The sequence below is a fragment of the Camelus dromedarius genome, chromosome 1 (genome assembly GCF_036321535.1).
Source record: "Camelus dromedarius isolate mCamDro1 chromosome 1, mCamDro1.pat, whole genome shotgun sequence".
Classification (NCBI taxonomy): domain Eukaryota; kingdom Metazoa; phylum Chordata; class Mammalia; order Artiodactyla; family Camelidae; genus Camelus; species Camelus dromedarius.
Genome location: NC_087436.1, coordinates 103,944,011 through 103,965,145, shown reverse-complemented (window position 1 = coordinate 103,965,145; position 21,135 = coordinate 103,944,011). Strand labels below are relative to the sequence as shown.

Here is a 21,135-nt window from a genome sequence, read left to right as displayed (position 1 = left end):
TTAACCATGCTAATATTTTGTTCTCTTTTCCTTTATGTGTCTTCTCTGTTCTAGATTGTAAGCCCTTACGGGTAGGAGGTATGTCCCCATTGTTTTTCCCTTCTCATCAAACACTGAATATCATTTTACTACTTACTGTTGATTGAATTGAATTGAAAGTCAGTCTAACATCTTTATTTCCCCTGAAGTTACAGTAATTGTATATGTGTGTGTGTATATAAATATACATATATAATTTATATAAATTCTGTAAGCAGATGTCTTTAAAACATGTCTTCTTCTTTTATCTTTTGCAGTTCATAATTGGACCCTTGAGGACACACTTCAGTGGTTGATAGAATTTGTTGAACTACCCCAATATGAGAAGAATTTTAGAGACAATAATGTCAAAGGAACAACGCTTCCCAGGTGTGTCTTTATTATCCAAATGTATTTTTCCTGCTCATGGAGAATTATGTACTCGATGTTACTTTTCAGTGCCAGATCTACAAGTTACTTCTGTGGTTAAGGGTGCAAAGAAAATACAAATATATCCTCTCTTTAATATTTGTAAGGTTCTGAATTTACAAATTTTGATCTATTTTTCTTATCTAAATAATCAGGCCTTTTAAAAAATTTATTCCCAAGGAAAGTAATTTTGAGACTTAGAAGGTGGGCGTCTTTTTTAGGTAACAGCAAAGGGTCAACTTCTGGCCACATGGTAAGTGTAACAAAAACTTACTCATTTGATACAGATCTATTTGAAAAGACCTATTTGAATGGATTAATATACAGAGCCTTCTTAATTGGTATTATTTTAATAACAATGATAACTACTTATATTAGTGACCGTTAGTTAAACCTCAAAGAAAAGAAGTTTAATAATTGTAAATAATTGCAAGCATTTTGAAATGTGTATTGCATGGAAGTACTCTGTATTATCTCACTTAAGCTTCATGCTTAAAATGAAGCGTGCATTGTTACTCCTATTTTACAGAATGGAAAAACCAAGTCAGAGAGAAGTTAAATGTTTTGCCTGAGGCAGCATTTGAATCCAGATAGAGCTGATACCTAGTATAGGATGCCAGTTTATTCCTTTAACTTCTGAAATTAATTGTCACTGCTTTTCTAATGATGTTTTTAAAATCTGTTAGTTAACCTAATAGTCCCTGTTAGTTAACCTAATAATCCTTATAGATTTGAATGCTAAAATTTTTTGATTCCACTGGAGCTTGAGCCTTATCTGATTGCTTATGTTCCATTATGTTCCTGGATTGTTTATTGTATCAAAAAAGACTCTAATCCTTTATTACTATCTAATTATTAAATGGGTAATGTATTTCTAATCAATTTACCTACATATCCTATTTAACTAAGTGACTTTTATGGCTTTAGAGTTTGTATTTTGGATCAAGTTGAAAGTTTTCATACCTCCTTAAATGTATTCTGAACATCATGGTAGGTATTTCTGATTTTACTGTGCATATGACTATAATGATGAAATTGTGGAGATAAGAGTCAATTCAACAAGTACATATTGAGTATGTTTTATGTTTATGGTGCACCTAGATGCTGGAAGGAAGAAAAACATTAAATACGATCGTGTTCTTGCTTTTAAATATGACAAATTCCTAAGTTAAAACAACACAGGATAGTAGAGCATTAAAGTGGGATTAGGTTTGTTCAAGTTATATATGTTATCCTGGCACTTCCAGTATTTTTCTTACTTTGTCTTTTGAGAAGTTTCTTTATATAACAACAACGTGAAATAAAATAGGCTGCTTAATGTTTTGACAATAAATGTTATAGGCACTTTTCTTTTGGTTAAGTAAAGGTTATCAGAGATAACCTCAAATTCTGGTAGAATTATTTAGATAACATCACACACTTGATGAAGATCAGTTTTAAGAATAATGAACATGTTACTACAGAAGAAAAGCTACAAGTGTGGAAGGTCAGCTTTCAGGGCAGCCCATTGGAGCTTTTTCCAGTGGAGGGGGAGGGAGACTGGAGTAGCCTTCATCAAGGCCTTTTTATGAGGGAATGGAAATTTAAAGAGGCAATGTCATTTAACTTTAACAACTGTGTAAGTCACAGAGCTTTTTCTAGGGTAACTGTAGATGTATTAGCTACTTACAAGAATGTGAAAGAAAATGTGTTACACATTCCAGATGTACACATGCATTATTATGTTTCCTTTCTGTGACATTAAAATATTGTTACACCTGCCAAAGGTAGCCAAAATTATGTTAGTTTTATGTCATGGTTATCTTTAAGCCTTTCACAGTGTGGTCTGTATTCTGTAATTCTTGTTTACCAGAGCTTATACTAAGGCTCTCTTCACCTGGCACATGCCTCCTCAATCCTTACAGACTTGTGTGAACTTCACTGACATCCTCACCCACTCAGGTAGAATTGCTTCCACCTCTGGGCTCATATTAAACTTTGCATAAAATTCTGTTTTATAGTTTCCTTTTTACTACATCTCATTGTCTTTCTTTAATTTAGTCTACTGATTGTCTTGCTGTTCATTCGTGCATCCACCCTATGCATTAATTCGTCTATCATACAAACATTTATCAATTATCTACTTTTGCCAAGCACCATGCTAGGTTTGGGGATACAGAGATAAGACGTAGTTTTTGCCTTCAGGCAGTTTGGCAACTGAAAAATATAACAGAAGCATACATGAAAGGTTAATTGCAGAGATGATGAAGGAAGGCATTTTTAAAAGGGAAAGTTAGAATTCTTTACTCTCTAAAGTTTTGTAGAAGCCTCATAGAAGTTTCTGTAACTTATTCTTGCTTAGAGTTCTGAAATCTTCCTAAATAAAATGTAGTGGGCTCAGAGTACAGTCATTGGAATCATACATATTTGGATTTGAATCCCTGCCATACTTCTTACTGTATTAAGTAACCTTGTGGAAGTTACTTAGCCTCTCACTACCTTTGTTTCCTCATGTGTAAAATGGCAATTTTATATATATTGTATATTTTGTTTTGAATTTTAATTAAGCTCTTGGCATAGGATCCAGCCATAAGTACATGCTTGTTTTTATTGTCGCTGTTATTAACAATTATTATTATTACACTTTGTGTCATAAAATCCTTATTGGCATCATACTTGGTTGTTAAGAAATCTTTGTTGATTACTGGGCTACTTGGATTTGAAATCCAAAACAAAGTGATTTTACGTCCTTATTTCACCTGTGTCTTTTGGCACCCTGCATATTTTCTTCATTGCTAATTAAATGGTTTAATACTTCTTATTACGTAAATCCCTCAATTTACTCCCCCATCCAGAGAAGACTTTCTGCTTTCATTTATGACCTCAGGGGAATTTAATTTTTAAATGGTTTAAATATTAGAATGTACAGGTATAAGTTGTTTGAGATATTTATTTAAAAAGTGAGATGATCTAAATTGAGATTGATTTTTAAAAGTCTGCTATTAAGTAAATTACTTACAATTTTCTTTTTGTTTATGAAATGATAGTAAAATGCCAGAGGTAATTAATGATTATAAAATACTTTGAATTTGGTAAATTTCTAAATCATAGTAAATTAGAGTGTAAAGTAACCTTAGGAAACAAAAACATCAGTATAGCAACTAAATTATTAACATGCAGGAGAGCCCACAGCACAGTTTGCATTGAAAAGGTTTGATACATGTAATAAAGGGTTAAATCACACATGGATGAGCTCATATTCATCACTAATATGTAAACTGTGTTAAATATGTTTCTCAAATATTTAAATTTGCATACTAGAAATATTTTCATTTAATATATGTGTATTTTTTTAATGAACAGGATAGCAGTGCATGAAACTTCATTTATGATCTCTCAGTTGAAAATTAGTGACCGGAGTCACAGACAGAAACTTCAGCTCAAGGCACTGGATGTGGTTTTGTTCGGACCTCTGACACGTTAGTATTCTCTCTTACAAGTTATGACGCAAAAGAATAATCAGATCATCTACTTATCATTTAAAGAAGAAAAAAGTAAGAAAGGTGGTTATAGACTACTGAGAAGAATCTTCTGTTAGATATAAAAGAAATGTAATATTATCTTTAAAGAGTTATAGTGTGAGATTTTCTGTCATTGAAATATGGAATGTGGAATTTTCAAAGCCAGTTACTGATGTAAAAAGTTGAAAAACCATGTTGATAACTCAGAATTAAATTTCTAGATTAAAAACTCTTTACAGTAGCGTTCATGTTGATGTTATTATAACTGGAGATTCACTAAAGAGTCCCTTTTAAAAATGGTGCAGTCTAAAACCATCTTGAGGACATGAGGTAATAAATCCTAACTTGACTTCATTAATTACTAGGAAAAGGATTTTTTTGATATAGATTGAAAACAGAGGCCTGCTTAAAACTGTACAAAGTAGCAGACTATCCTGGCAGAAGCACAAGGCGGAGAATGTTATTTGATTGTTTTGAAGAACATTTAAGAAATTGCTATGTCATATGTATAAGGAAAATAGACCTTGTACTTGTTTTCTTTGACAAGAATACTTTATTCCCAGAAGGGAAATTTAATATATTTATTTCATTTAACTTCAAATTTCAGAAAGCTTTGGGGGAAAATGTTCGAGGAGTACACAATTTAGAGGAATAATGTTTTATTTTTCAGAAGCTCAAAAGGAATAACAAAATTAATCTAAGAAAAATGGCTTGTAAAAATTATAAATTAGGAAACTAATGTTTATTTTATTTTAATTCTTGGCGTGAAAAGACTTGCATATTCCTGTGATACTGTTCTGGGGGTGCCCCTGCCTAAGAAGGGTGACTGGAGTGGTTGGATGGATTCCATGACTTTACTGGAGTAGATCTTTTTTGGCTCAGGCTAGAAGAGCAGCTGATGAAACAGCTGGAACTCCCCTTTGTGAGAGTTAGTGCAAATGCACTGTTGGTAGAAATTACAAACCCTAGGAAATAGAACACTGTTGAAATGCCAGGCATTCTACAGAGATGATACCCCTTCTAACCTTTTCCTTGTCCTAAGTTTTCAGTTGAATCTATTGGGGATTGTCTTCTGTGAGATTCTGTCTAGTTTTTTCATGTGAATGATTGGTGAAAATAGAAATTAAATGATAGAATTTGTCTCTACATACAAGTTGATCAGGAATATTTATATTTTATTAATTCAAGAACAAACCACCCTCTACGACAAACAGTATTATCATTTGAAAAGAAACAAAACTAGTCTCGAAGAATGTTGAAAACAAATGTTTTAATAAACAACCAGTTAAAAAGTTAATGATGCATTATATTTTAAATGTGTTTGTCTTAGAATTATTGTTTGAGTGAATGAGCCCTACAGTTGGAACACCCACGTTAGATTTATAAAAATGGCATTGTCAAGTGAACAGAGATACATTTTAAAGGAGTTCTCACTGAAATCTTTTCCAGTTTGTGGTACTTATTATACAGTCTGGGACTTGTCCATCTGTTTGTTGTTATTTCTGGTGATTATAGTTCAGCCTGAACAAGGCTCATATTTGAACTAGAGCCTGCACTGAACCTCTCAGTCAGAGGCAGAATAAAAATAAATCCTTTTGAAACGTTAACCTTCTGCTAAAGAGTGAAGAGTGAATCCTTTTCACTGTAGATGAGGGCGTGCACTCTGGAAACATGCAACCTTGAGGGTCTGTGGCATAGAGCAGGCTATTTATCACACTGTGTGAAACATACACTAACCCTAGATTTGTAAGCATGGGAACTTTTCATTTCTGTAGACTCTTCACCTCATCAAATGTGCAAAACATCTTCCTGCTGGAGGCCTGGGCGGTCTGGCAGTTTTTCACCAAAAAACTAAATCTCTTTGCAGCAAATCATACATTGTATTGTGTTAGTTATTGTGTCTCCCTCCACAGAGCCCCTCAGTCAGGGATAGACTAGGAAATTATTTGCTGATTTTTGTGTTTTGTGTCACTGAAGACAGTAGGCCCTGGTTCCTTGCTCCTTACTGTAGAAAGTGCTGGGGGCCACGGTCATGCCTGGTGCCTTAGGGAAGGCGATCCTGTTGTTTCTCTAGTAACCCAGGTCTCTCTGGCAGGTTGCCACCTTAAACAGTACTTGTTAGGATCATTCAACACATGGTTTCTCAGCCATGGCACTATTCACAGTCTGGGCTGGATCATTCCTGGATAATTCTTTTGTTACCGCAAGAGAGGGGGCAGGACAGAGATTGTCCTGTGCATTGTTGGATGCTTAGCAAGATCCCTGGCCTCTACCTACTAGACACCAGAAACGAACACCCCCAACTTGCACCTCCCAGTAGTGACAAGCGAAATTGTCAGCTGTCTGCTGGGGAAAATAATCCCCTTCGGCTGAGAATCCCTGACTAGTCACAGTTACATGGCTGCCTGCTTTGGGGAAATGCTTTTTTGTGAATGATTAGGATTTCAGTTTGTTTATCAAAGCATGACAGCTGCCTAACTTGACTGAAGGAAAGGAATTGGAATGATAATGGTGATATTCCATGACTCACTCCTTTCACCCCACAGGGGGCCATTCTCACTATATATACACGATGGGAGACGCTGTGGCTCTTTTAGTGGTCCCTAGGACTTCTGTTACTGCCTCCTGTACCAGCGGGGCATGGTGCATCCATGTGGGTTTATTTCTGCCCTCCTGTAGGTCTGCTATATCAGGCAGTTATAATAAGCATATTGATTCTTTGAAGAAAGAATTTTTTAAAAGGCTTGAGCTTGTATATGGATGGGACATCTTCATATTTTGTTCTGTTTTGTTTTTAGATATCTCCTACTTTTTTTTTTGTAAGTGCCTCTGTGTGTTGATTTTTTAAAATGATACTTAAAGATTAATTTAACCATCTGTAATTCTCGTCATAGGCCCTCCTCATAACTGGATGAAAGATTTTATACTCACAGTTTCTATAGTAATTGGTGTTGGAGGGTGCTGGTTTGCTTACACGCAGAATAAGACATCAAAAGAACATGTTGCAAAAATGATGAAAGACTTAGAGAGTCTACAAACTGCAGAGCAAAGTCTAATGGATTTACAAGAGAGGTGAGTAGATAAAAAAAGGCTGTAAGTCTTGTTATTTATGTGGGAAAGTGCAGTTTGTGAATATGTAATATGGGCATGTGCTTACACACTTAGGTTGGTACACACATCAGGAATTGTATGTACACTGCATTTCATATTTTTAGAAAAGTATCGTATTGTCATAATTACAGATTTATTCTAAAGGAATGTACTAGGGAATAAATGGGAAGAAGACCAGTGGAAATAAATCACCTATAGGTAGAATTATATGTGTAGTTAAATTTTATTTTTAACATGATTTAAATCATTATAAATTTCTTAACTCTCCCTGCTATCCCTGTGTTTTTAGCTCAAGATAACCAAAATAGCTATGTAGCAGGCCACCTGATGTTTTTATTGTCCAAACTTCAGATTAATAATAGAAAATGCTGTGAATTCTGATTGAAACATGTATCTTATTGCTTGATACATATTTATTCTTCATTACAATAATGAAATTTTGGAAACTTTTGTGAGGAATTTTCATTTTTATTGTTCTGTAAGGCTTGAAAAGGCACAGGAAGAAAACAGAAATGTTGCTGTAGAAAAGCAAAATCTAGAGCGCAAAATGATGGATGAAATCAATTTCGCAAAGGAGGAGGCTTGTCGGCTGAGAGAGCTAAGGGAGGGAGCTGAATGTGAATTGAGTAGACGTCAGTACGCAGAGCAGGAATTGGAACAGGTATTTACATTTTAAAAAAGTGTTTGTGAGGATATTGTTTTGCCGCTCTGAGGAGCTTTTTTGTTTTTGTTCAAACTCCTACATTTGGTTCCATCATATACTCTTCCTTAGTTAGTAAAGGAGTCATTTGTTCATATTGTTAGCATTGGTCAAGGTCCATATAACAAAATAATGAAGTGCCAACTAAAAGGCAAAGCTTCCATCATGTTCACTTCACTCATGAAGTGTTATCCCTTGCCATGTTAATTGTTTTGAGTAAATTTAAAGTGTTCATTTAACGTCTGTCATATGTTTCAGACTGTATCTAATGTTAAGAATCTCTATTAAACATCATTTGAATCCTGTTAAATGGTTTTAGAACATAATCTACAAATTCTGAAGTTGTCTAAAAGGTGTCCTTTCCCAGGATCTGCTTCTGCTATGCATTTACTCAAGAAGGAATTCAGGCATTGCGTGGTCCTTCAGAAAAGGCAGGGGCGGGGGGAAGGCATCCTGGGAGAATTATAGGTAATTATAGACAGGTGTATTAGTTTTCTAATCCTGCTATAAGCAATTACCACCAACTTAGTGGCTTAAAACAACACACATTTATTATGTTACAGTTCTCAAAGTCAGAGTCTAAAATAGGCCTGCAGGGCTGCCTTCCTTGTGCAGACACGAGGGGAGGATCTGTTTCCTTGCCTTTTCTAACTTCTAGAGGCTGCCTGCATTTCTTGGCTGATGACCCCTTCCTTCATCTTCAAAGCATGTCACTCCAACCTCTGCTTCCATGGTCTAATCCTCTGCTTCTGACTTTGACCCTTTCTTTACTGATAAAGAAACCAAGAAACAAAATGAGGGTGAGAAAACTTGTTCAAGATTAGGGAGTGACTCAGTTGTAAAGCCGGGCCAAGAACTGAGGTATTGTGCCTCCCGCTTTGCTTTATGCACTGTTGCCTTCTCAGTCAAGAGCTAAATAAGAAATAAGAATTATGTAATGGAGGAGTTTCAATTTCAACTCATGAGAAAATGTTTGGTGTACATGACTAGTTCCTTTAAGATTGTCACTTTTGGTAGGATTGTCTGACGGAGTGCAGCTCTTTTTTGTTAACTGCTAACTGTTCTCTGTCATAGACCAGACATCTGGTTTTGGGTCTTCCGTGTAAGGAATTTCTTCTTGAAGTTGATTCCTAGGACTGTTTTGCCATCAGGTCCTATTTACCTGACAAATCTTGTCTGTACAGAATGTAGTAAAGAACCAGGGAGTTAACAAAAAAAGCCTAGCTGAAATTATACTGTGTCCAAGAATTAGATATTACTTCCTTTTCTCCTGTGAGAACTCCATGCCTGTTCCCACTGAGACTTCAATTCTTGGTTTGTTCCCAGTGCTGAACTAAGACATTTGTTAGCTGTTTTTCTGAACTTTGTGGACAGGGAAAAAACAAATCAGAAAGTAGTAGTAGGAATTCTTCTGTAGAGTCATAAACTAATAGCAATGTTTCTGGGGAGACTGCCTCACAGTGAGGGAAAAGACACAATACAAAGAAGGAGCCCAAAGTTACAAACATTTAAGCCTGAGGTTTGGGGCGTAGAGACCTTGCACACGTTAGTAGACCCTAAGATTACCATGATGCTACGTTCCAGCATAAATGTAATAATCCTGATGAGATTCTGAGTCTGTGAAAAGTGGTTTAAAAGAGAGAACTGGGTATTTAAAAAGAATTCTGTCCAACATGATTACAGTAATAAGATACACAATTTTATGAGTGCTCACTGTATGCCAGAAGTTTATGCTACGCATATTATTGCAAATATTTTGCTCATAAATTTTAATCCTCACTATACATAGGTATTATTCTCACTTACAGATGAGATGTGTAGGTATGAGATGCTATTACGTGGCAAAGGCAAGATTACTTGTGTCTTCTCCAAAGTCCATGTTTTCCCATACTACTATTGAAAGCTTTGTTTATAGAAGCAAGTTTAACTGGGAAATTAATTTATGTGTAATGTCACATAATCCACAATTCCACATAGTTTGAAGCATTACTGTATCTTGTCTGGAGGGTAATCAGCTTCTCAAAGTTAGAAGACAGAAAATCTGGTACATATTTTATATAGTGTTATTTTCCATAGAACAAAAGCTTTTGGGTGAATAATAGTACCACTTTATATTTTGTGTGGTTTAAGTACTTTTCACATAAATTACTTCGTTCTTAAAGACTCAAGGAGCCTAAAGTCAGGACAAGTACGCCTGTTGTACATGAAACAATAAGCCTCAGAAAATAAAGAACTTGCTAAAGGTCACAAATACAATAAATCATGAAGTTGGGTCTAAAAGCCAGGTTTTCAGATATTCAGACTGTTTTTTTTCTGTGATCTGTTTTTACTTATTGCTGTTTTATTCCTAAGACACAAAAATTATGCAAATAATGACTCATTTTAAAATAATTTAATAATTCATCATTTGTAAAAGCTACTAATTACTCAATTTTCACTGCATCCATTTCCCTATAAATAACAATGTAATTCAAAGTGAGGATTGAAATCCAGGTCAAATGATAAACTTATGAATAATAGTAGAGAAAATAGTTGCTGTTGTTGGAAGGTTAGAATTTCTAAAATTTTGAGACATTATTTGACAGTCGGTCAAAACATTGATCAGCCTCAGTTTATACTAGAAGCATGTCAATTCTGTGTTAAGTGTGTTTATTGAGCTCTTTTAGAGAAAATAAAATCGTGAACATAACATTAAGGAAAATGTTTATGATTAAAGAGAAGAACATGAGTGAATTTGTTCTGATTCTCTGTATACTTCCTTAGCATTGAGAACTGTATAGGAATTTTAGCTTTAAAATCGTGTGAGAAAACAACCTGCGCTCTGTAGTGTTGTGTAGAACTCCATGTCACAGGACCCGAGCTCCTGTCCTCTCTTCTTGAGGGATCAGCAGGGATATCACAGCTTAGCCAGTTGTCTCACTAAGCACGGTGCTGTCCCAAGCATGTTGCACAGAGAATCAAGTCAGGCAAGTGTAATGTTAGGGTTTGTCTTCAGTGAGTAAATGCTGTTTTACCCTTACTGTTAATATCTATTTCTTGAATTGTCTACTGCCTGTCTGGTTGTGATTCTTTTTAAGTTTTAGAGTTTTAAAAAATATTTTTCTACATTTTTTTCCCCTGTGGTATCTGACAGCAGTTCTATTTATAAAAATTTGTGTGTAATACTCTAGTTTATTCTGGCACACAGTAAGATTTATTTAAATAAATTAGGCTTGGTCAGATCAAACATTCTTCTGCACGTTAGTTTAGGAATTCAGTGTTAGTTACCTTACTTAACTTTGGGGCAGATTAATTTGCGGTTATGGTGCTCCAGAAGCAGGATGCTCCGTGGTTCATCCATCACTGTGTCTGCAGGTCTTGAGTGTGTGTACCTAATTCCATAAAACCCATCACGTATCTGTACACATCCTTAGCTTGAGCTCATGCTGGTTTTCAGGTGACTCATTCCTGGAATGGGTTTTCTCTTCCTTCTGTGTTATCTTCTTAGTGAGACTTTCCTTGAGAATTTTTTCCTTAGCACTTAGTACCACTTCACACACTAAACATTTTAGTTTTCTGTTTATTGTCTGGCTCCCCTAAAGGGCAGCTGGAAGAAAAACTTCTACATTTTGACGCTGAAGCTATTCATAGTTTCCCATGAAAGAATCTCAAGAAGACTCTCACTCAGAATCTAGTCTCTTGAAATTTACACTTGGTCTGCAAATGCTAATTTATTTACTTCCTGGTATGTTAGAAGCAGGAAAAAATTAAATAGAAGTGACAAAACAGACTGTAATAAGGAGATATGCTCATAACAGTATGAAATAATTGGCCATAAAGATGTCATGAAAAACTTTTAAAAATGATATAATTACTTTTGAAAGTGAGTGTCTAGTTAGATGATTACAGTGAGGCCCTCTGGGAACGTTAGAAGAGGTGGCAGAACAGGTCTGCACCCTGTTGGGGATACTTCTGCATGTCCTACTCCATGAACAAAATATACGTTATGAGAAAATGTAATCAGTTTTGTATACGTCTTAGATTTTTTTTTCTCTTAGTGAGTCTGGCTATTATAAAATATACAAATGCAATATTGCAACCTAAGATATATGTGTAAGCTGCCTCTACCCTCTGGCTTTACAACTTTGCTTAGCAAGTTTAAGATGTACTTAAAACTTCACCTTCAGTTTTAATGTTAGAAATATACTGTTTTAGACTGTGATTTTAAAAGATATTTGCAAAGAACATAATTCAAATTGCTTTTTCTTTCAATATGGTACCAAAAAAAAAAATCTTAGTTTCTTAAAGAAATCTTAATGTAAATACCTTTAAAAAGAATTTTTTTCCTCTCTCTCTAACCCTGCCCCATCTCCCTTTCTCTCTCTCTCTCCTCCTCCCTCCCTCTCCTTCTCTCCCAATCTTCTCTCTTTTACTTCCTCCCTCCTCCCCAGGTTCGAATGGCTCTGAAAAAGGCTGAGAAAGAATTTGAACTCAGAAGCAGCTGGTCTGTTCCAGATGCACTTCAGAAATGGCTTCAGCTGACGCATGAAGTAGAAGTACAGTACTACAACATTAAAAGACAGAATGCTGAAATGCAGCTAGCTATTGCTAAGGATGAGGTACTCAATTGTGTTTCAGAACTTAAAGAAATTCCTTAGAGGGTTTAACTAACCAGTTGAGATACAAAGATCTGAATAAAATTTTTAGTATCACAGATTCTTTTCATGAATTGGAACTCATTGCATAAATTGACCCTGTAATCCTAGGCTGCAAGGTAAAATTACTTTATTTAGAGAAGTATATACCTTTCAGAATGAACTTCATATCCTGTAAAAATCAGCCCTATTATCATTATCATAAATGTTTTATACGGAGCTTTTCTCCTCTAGGTTGCTACTTCATATCTGATTCAGGTTAGTAGTTACTAGAAATTAATGTCTGACTGTTAATAATTGTGTGAAATTAGATTGAGTCTTGATCTGATTTCTAGAAGAACAACAACAGAAAACTCAGTTCACTCACTAACACCTCCGTTGCAGTAGGTTATAGTTCATGTTATTCTTCTGGTTTTAATAGAAGATTCAGGTCTTTTTTTGATTCATGAAAATAAGAGAGAAAGCCTCCAGAACAAAGTTTGTCTTAGGAAAGCATGCTTTCTCCCTCATCTGTTTTCTTCTTTGGAAGGTAGGACTATATCTTGGCTCATAATTATCTCCATTGGTTTTATGATTACTGATATATTCAAAACAAAAGAAACCTCACTAGCATGTGTGTATTTTTCCCAACCCAGTCTCACTTCTCTCACCTTGGGTTTTTAGGCAGAGAAGATTAAGAAGAAGAGGAGCACAGTCTTCGGGACCCTGCACGTGGCGCACAGCTCCTCCCTGGATGAGGTGGACCACAAGATCCTGGAGGCCAAGTAAGGCGCTGCCGCAGCCATCTGTCTGTTCTTACTGTGTTGACATGTGTAACTTATAGACAACTTATGTTTTAACTTGTCATTTAACCATAAACTTTTACATATTTTATACTAATTCTAAGAGGGGGTAATTTCTTGAAACTGGTTACTTACCCTGGCCTGTTCATGTAGTTGCCTTTTTTCAGTGATGTATTCAAGGCTCTTGGAGGCAGCAAGTAATCCCTGTACTGGCTTTTCCAGGAAAGCTCTCTCTGAGTTGACAACTTGTTTACGAGAACGACTTTTTCGCTGGCAACAGATTGAGAAGATCTGTGGCTTTCAGATAGCCCATAACTCGGGACTCCCCAGCCTCACCTCGTCCCTGTATTCTGATCACAGCTGGGTGGTGATGCCCAGAGTCTCCATTCCACCCTATCCAATTGCTGGAGGAGTCGATGATTTAGACGAAGATACTCCCCCAATAGTGTCACAGTTTCCTGGTAAGTGGTGAGTTCAAAAAAGAGAGCTGGCACAGTTTTACAGTAACTTTCTACCGTGCCTTTTATGAATCATTTACTTTGAAATCTATGATGAAAATTGTGTTCATTCTTGTCTCTTTTTTCTTTTTGTTGTTTATTGTGTTTACTGTTTGAGAATACTATGTGAGGTATGCGTGATACACACAGATACACACACACACACATATATATAATAACGTATCATGCATGCTGAATTGTATGAATGAAGTGCTGAACTTTGAGGGAGAACATCCTTTCATATGGCAGCTTAATCTATGGTAGAAAGTAAAAATTAGGGAAGACCTTGGAAACCTGAGTTCCAGTCCTCGTTCTGCCACTGAACAATGTGACTTTGAGCCAGTTGGTTTATTTTAACTTGAGTTGCCATTCCCAATAGGCACGTTTCATAGTATTTTGTTTTGCTTTCCCAGTTCTACACTTTTATTAAGTGTATTACCCTGCTGTATTTGACGCATGAAGCACTAAATCGGTTTACCTTTAAAGAAAATTAAATTGTGTTTGTGTTTAGAAAACGTACTTTTTTTTTGTTGCTAGAAAGTGGAGCTTCTCCCAAAGGTGGTTTTAACATGTACAATTTTTATTATAATTCTTTTATAAACACTGTCTTCTTTGAAAATGTTTACAATATAAAGAATACATTTTGATAGGAAGGTGAAATTTAAGTATTTTAGATATTATTAATTATAGAATTTATTTATAAATATTTAGACTTCTTGCAACATTACAGAGTTTAAATTTAAAATGGTATATGTCTTGTAGTAGAAATCACTTGAAAAGCTCTTTATTCCTATTATTACCTGCCTGATTCATTTCTCAGTCTTTATAACCTTTTTGAAACAGTGTAAATAGAACAAGAGTCCAAAGAATGGAGAGCAAAATTTAATCACTGATCTGTTGAAAACTTCACAGAAATTTCATCTTTGAGACAAATCATGATATATGAGCATTCTCCAATTTGAATTTTTCTGTCCCATTGTTACAGCTTTCCTAAAGTTATGATTTAGGAAGGGTTCTAACTTCAAAACAATGTTATTAAATAAAGCCCTAAGTTTGCAAATAATTAGTCAGTGACTATGCGCTTGTGTTCATTTCTGTGATTTTAATTATATAGTTTAATGCAGACATAATGCAAGCAGACTGGGGAGACACTAAACTCATACAAGAGGAGGGTCGGAAGGACAGATTGTAAATGCAGTGAATACTGGCAGCGTGTGACCTCAGTCCTTTCACTTGCCCTGTGCTGCAAGATAGTGATGGTTGCAAAGTTTAATCTATATCTGGGCCAGCTCCGCTGTTTGAATATTAGCAACCTATGTTTAATTGAATTATGTGTCCTTAAGCTTGCCATATGCAGCACTGATTCATCAGTATATGATTTTGTTTGAAAATGATAGCTTTTTGGAGTTGCAGTTCCTCCTCAGAATCCGTACTTGTTCAGTATCCGAAGTGTGCCTAGATGTATCCCCTAAAGCTAAGTAGTTCTTTACTTTGCTTTTCGTGTCTGTAAGTACTTTTTGGTGGGACAGGCTGTCCATATGTGCATTAAAATAAAACACTTAACACTAGATGTGAATAATTTAAGTTTTTAGTGATTGTGATATACAGAGAAATGTGAACTTTTAAATATAAAAAGGTACAAGAGTTGATTTTAAGTTCAATATAATGTTTTAGAAATGCTGGAGTTTATTATCCCTGAAAAAATAACTTTTGCCAGAGTATACTTCGAGAGCTCTATCTCCACCCAGTGGCACAAAAGTAATACTCCACTCTAGTTATAAAAGCATAAAGACTTGGCAGTAGGACCAGAGTCTAGAGTAGGATGAAGGCTCTCCATTATATATCCTTTTGAGTGGTCTAAATCTGCACCATGGGTGTGTGTAATTGGTCTAAGTATGAAGTAATGACAAGGAAACCTGCCTGTGGTGCATTAGTAGCAAAGTAAGAGATTGTAAAACCATACTCAGAATAATACTGTCTATATTTAATTATGTATAAATTAAAAAACATATTATCAAGTGTTAGCTCTGTGTGGATAGGAGAACAGATGATAATTGTTTTCCTATTACCTTTATAGTATCTACTAAATATTCATAGTGGGAATGTAGTTGTAATTTATTTAAAGTTTCTTATTATAAAGCACTTTAGATGTGCTTAAAAGTTCTGAAAATGAATTGCCCATCTACTACAAAGGTAAACAGATTTCAGTATTTTTGCTCTATTCATCTTTCTTTTCCTCTGAAAAGGAAAACACATCACCTCCCCTTCCCACTATTCTAAGTGGGAATCTAAGCCTGTTGTGCTTTTATTACATGCAGATATATCTATATATAAGTAATAGATACAACTGTTGTTTGTAGAAAAATATACATAAATGTCATCAAACTGTAGGTATCATTTTTCAACTCTTTTTGCTTCAAGGTATGTTTTAGAAAATTTCCATGTTTATATATATATATAAATTAGTTAAATTCACTTCAACTGTTTAACATAAGTTAACCACAGTGTATCTGTTTATTTATTATAATAATAACCACAGTTTATCCATTTTTCTTCTCAAATAAGTTCTTTCTACTTTTTTGCCCTTGCAACCAATACTGCAAATGAGCATCCTTATCTCTTATCTCCTTGTTCCTAACTTTGAGAGTTTCTCTGGGTAGACACCTAGAAATGGATCACCAAGTCCTTGGGAAGGCACCTCTTACTAGTTGTCGCCAAGTTGCTTTCAGAATGGTTCTGTCAGTTTACACACTTAACTGTTTTTAAGAGTGCCTGTCTGCCTGTATCCTTACCAATACTTGGAATGATCTGATTTATCTGTTTTGTAACTTGAATGGGAGTTATATGATATCTTAGTGCTATTAGAATTTTTATTTCTTTGATGACTACTGAATTTTTAGATACCGTATAGCTTGTTTTTTGTTTTTTGTTTTTAGTTACTTGTGTTACCTTTCTTTAAAAAGTTACACTTCAGTTGCTTGTTGCTGATATGTAGGGAAAAGCTGTTGATTTTAGTACACTGATTTTGTATACAGAAACACTGAATTCTTCTATGCAAGTGTCTTGGATTTTTTTGTGTGGACAATAATAATGAGTTGTTTTTTGCTTTCCAATTGTTAACCCAATCTAAGACCTCTAGTAAAATGTTGAATTAAAGTGCTAAGGTGATTGCAGGCAAATGGTGAATGCTGTTTCTGACTTTAAATAGAATGCGTCCAGTATTTCATCATAAAGTGTTTTGTTTTTTTCTTTTGCTCTGTTTTTCATGGATCACTTTTAAGTTAAGGAAATTAATCTCTATTTCTATTTTGCTAAGAATGGTTTTTCTTTTAAATCAACTTTACCAAATTCTTTTTCTTTTTTATAATTGAGGTATAGTTGGTTTTCAGTGTTGTGTTAATTTCTAGTATACAACAGAGTGATTCAGTTATATCCAAATTATTCTGTATAATTTGAGGTATTTGCTTGTTTCTTTTTTTATTGTGTTGAATTTTAATCTGTTTAAATGCATTCCTTTAAATGTCAGTGAAGCTATTTTTGTCACAATGTTCTGTTTTTACAATAATTAGATTTGGTTTGCTATATTATTTTATTTAGGGTTTTTACATTTTTAATCATACATTAAATTATTCAGTAATTTTCCTTCCTGACACTCTTTGATTTTGATATCAAGATTACATTAGCATCATAAAATAAACCAAGGAATACTCCTTTTTCTTCCATTTCAATTTTTTCCCTACTCTTACAGAGGCAATGTAGTACTTAAGAATTTGGGCTCTGAAACAAGATTCCTTGGGTTTGAATCCTTACTCGTCCATTTTATCCTATCCTATCCTTACTCCTACATATATATGTAATGTTGTCTAGTATTTTGTTTTGTTTTCAGTCTCTCACAAAACATTATTTTTTATTTGTGTAACTTTTTGAGAGGTACTCTCTCTGAGTCTCAGCTTCCTTGTTTGTAAAATGTAACCTATCTTGTGAAGTTTTCATGTAATTTAAATTAAATACTACTCCTAAAACACTTAGAACAGACCCTGGCCCATAATAATCCTCAGTATATGCTTTGAAGTTTATTCTGTATTCTGAAATATAAGATACAGATTATTCCATGAATATTTTGAAGAGATTGCCTATAAATTGAGCTCTGTGTGTTGGCATGAGGGAAGGAGACAGATTTTAAAATTATTGATTCAATTTCTTATAATGGTTCTAAGTCTAGATTATTAAGTTATGTATTTCTAAAATATTGTCTGTTTTATCTGAGTTTCAAAATTTGTTGGCTTAAAGTTGTCCATAGTATTTTATATGGCTAAAAAAAACTCACATCTTTACATCTTCTTTTAATTTCTCCTCACTTTATTAATCTGACACAATTTGTCTATTTTATTTCACTCTTTGATTCTACAGAGAGCTAATAACTTGGTTGGTTTTGTTGATATTCTCTATTTCTGATCTTATCTTTTATTATTATTTTTTTTTTTTTGGAATTTACTTCATTTGTTTGTTTTTAATATTTAGACACCTAGCTTGTGAATTTTCAGCCCTCCCTTTTCCCTTAATGTATGATTTTATGGCTATGAGTTTCCCTCTAAGAACCACTTTAACTGAATCTGCAAGTTTTGATATGTGTAGTTTGATTATCATCTAGTTTTAAAATGTTTCCAACTTTTAATATGTTTCTTGCAAAAGCCATTTTTCAATTGTTTTATTCAGTCACTGTTCGGAAATACTTAATGTGTTTCTCTGTTCATCATTGCATTTTGTTTTGTTTTGTTTTGTTTTTGTTCATCATTGCATTTTGCTTTTTACTCTTTCCTTTTTTCCCCCTTCTTTGAAAATACATTCTTTAGTAAAAGTTCTTTCATTGAGCAGCTGGGAGTGGTGAATTCTCTCAGTCGTTGCCTGAAAATGTCTTTATTTTCACTCTCACTTGAAAATAATAGTTTAACTGGATATCAGATTCTAGATTAGCAGTGATTTCTCCCAGAGTATTTTGAAAATATTTGTCATTATTTTCAGGCTTCTTATTGTTACTGTTGAGAAGTTTTAGTCAGTGTTCCATGTAATCTGTTCAGGTAGTTGTTTTTAGGTAATTTCTTATTTCTTTCTGATTGCTTAGAAGATGTTTTCATTTTCTTTTGTTATATGATTTCACTATAATCTAATTAGGTGTGGAAATTTTTCCGTGATATTTGGCGTGCTATTGAATCTGAAGATGTGTATCTTTTTTTCAATTAAGGAAATGGAAAAATTAGCCATTTTTCTCTTTGAATATTATTTTCTCTCTATTCGTGCCTACTAGGATATTAGTTGTATAGAAATATTAAGACTAGTATTAGCCTATTACTTATATATTGGATCTTATTTTATCCTACACATCTCTACCTTTCTTTTTATCTAATTTTGCTGCAGTCAGAGAAATTTCTTCAGGTCTGCCTTCTAGTGTACTTGTTCTTTCTTCAGCTCTAATTTTGTTCAACCTATTCTTTGAATTTTTAATTTTAGTGACTGTTTTCATTGGTTCTCCTTGAGTCTTTATTAACTCTGCCTGTTTTTTTAATGCCTTGATCTTTGCTCATACTTTTCAATTTTTATTTTATAGTTGAATGGTTTTAAACATCGTTAATTTTTACTTTTTTTGGATAATTGTATTATTTGATGTTCTTGATAGATTAATGTAGCTGTTCCTTCAGTTTGGTTACTAGATTGCCTTCTCCTGTGTCATAGTTTTTTTAGTAAGCTATCTTAAAGGGTCTTGCTTTTTTTCCTCCCCCATGGAAAGCATTAGTGAGAAGGAGTAGTCCTCAACGTCGTTTCTTTTGCTTCTGGCAGTAGTTTCAAGGGCTTCCCCTACTCAGGACCATTTCTTTGGTTAACCTTTTGGATTTAGATTTCACAGACCCTTTTGGGTAGTATAAACTTGAGCTAGTATGAGTTAGCTCGTATTGGGTTTGAGTATTGAATACCCAGAGTATTGAGTTTTTCACAAGAACCTTTTAAAACTCCTGTATCCAGAGAGCATGCAGTGAAGGAAGTTCCCTTGCTCATTGATCAGAGTTTTTCCCTAATACACCCTCCCATTGAGGAATGTAGCCCATCTGGGCCCAGGCTCTTATCCAGAACTCTCACTCACAATTCCTCTCCTTACCTCATATGGGCTCAGGACATCATTTATATCCCCAAATTAAAACCCAAATCTTTACATTACTGAGACCCAGAACCTCCCACAGCAGTTCCAGTGTCACTCACAGGCCTGTTAGCTCTGACTTTTAGTCCCTCTGCTTTGGCATCTGAGAATTTTGTCTTCTTTCTTGCAAACTCAGCTATGCATTTAAAACTATTGTTAGATTTTATTCAGCATATTGAAGTGTTTAAAGGTATTTAAAGTGTGTGACTAGGGGCTGGGAATGGTGGTCAGATTTCTTTGACTGCTGTATTACTAAAACTATTAGTTCATATATTAATTATTATTTTTGGTTGTTGGTGGCAGGGGGTACTCCCTTATTGAAAACCAGATTTTATCTTGTCGTAAGAAAATATAGTTTGCAAAATAGTGTCATAGTAAATGGCTATGCTTTCATGTGTAATTATTGATATTAGAATGAAAAATTATTTTTTAGAAGTTAAAATTATTATCTTAGAAGTTAACTTCTATATAGTGAATTTCAGTGTTTCATTTAACTACTTATAAGTTGCAGGTGGGGGTGGCTGTCAGCCTTCAGTGAAAGGGAGCAGAATGTGTGAAATAATGAGGTAGAAATGTGGTCAGAATCTAAATTGATGTCTTAAACTTATTATTTTAAAAATGGAGCAATTCTGAATGATGGCAAGACGAGGCAGGGCATGAGAGTGGGTGGAGGCTCATGTCTGGTGAGAAGAGATGAAAACCACGGTTGGTTATGGTGTTGGGTACGTCTCAGAGAGGAGATTGTTCCGGTTGACGATAGGCTGGATGGACTGGTAAGAGAGAGAATGACCAGGAAGCGACTGATGAAGTGGAAGTGAAAGATACACGTGGCCTAAAAATGTGAGCTTCAGAGGAACATGTTTTTATAAAAGGATGTGGGAGTAAGGGTGTACAGACAGTGTTGGGGAGTGGGAAGACCATCAACCTGATGATCTGATGCTGTAGTACATGAGGTGAGGTGCATAAGAATGAACAGCTTCAGCTTGGAAAGGTTGTTCTTAGGAGAGCTATGTTTCAATTAAGGCAAAGAAATGAAATACCCATCCAGTGAAGATCTGAGCACGTAGAGGAAGTTTGTTTACTACCTGCGTGGGTCTAGACTGAGACTGGTAGCAGGAACAAGGTAGTCTAAGACTTCTGGTTAGTTCCACAGTGGTCAGTGTTCTCTTGAGGTCTGCTCAGTTTTGGTCAGAACTCTTCCTGACTCGGAAAACTGTATATACCATATTTAAATAATCCTTGATTTAAGATTTCTCAAAGTTCAAACAAGTTGG

The 21,135-nt window shown here is 34.8% G+C and overlaps 1 protein-coding gene across 1 annotated transcript in view; it reads left to right on the top strand.

The window, feature by feature from the left end:
- The window catches only part of STIM2 (stromal interaction molecule 2), a 150,486-nt gene that overhangs the window by 122,443 nt on the left and 6,908 nt on the right, over positions 1–21,135 (top strand). Inside the window, exons 4-10 of the mRNA XM_031436267.2 lie at positions 297–408; positions 3,790–3,905; positions 6,842–7,019; positions 7,542–7,719; positions 12,189–12,356; positions 13,056–13,156; positions 13,397–13,635. Of these exons, the coding sequence (XP_031292127.2) occupies positions 297–408; positions 3,790–3,905; positions 6,842–7,019; positions 7,542–7,719; positions 12,189–12,356; positions 13,056–13,156; positions 13,397–13,635 (1,092 nt within the window). The remainder of the gene's footprint in view (positions 1–296; positions 409–3,789; positions 3,906–6,841; positions 7,020–7,541; positions 7,720–12,188; positions 12,357–13,055; positions 13,157–13,396; positions 13,636–21,135) is intronic.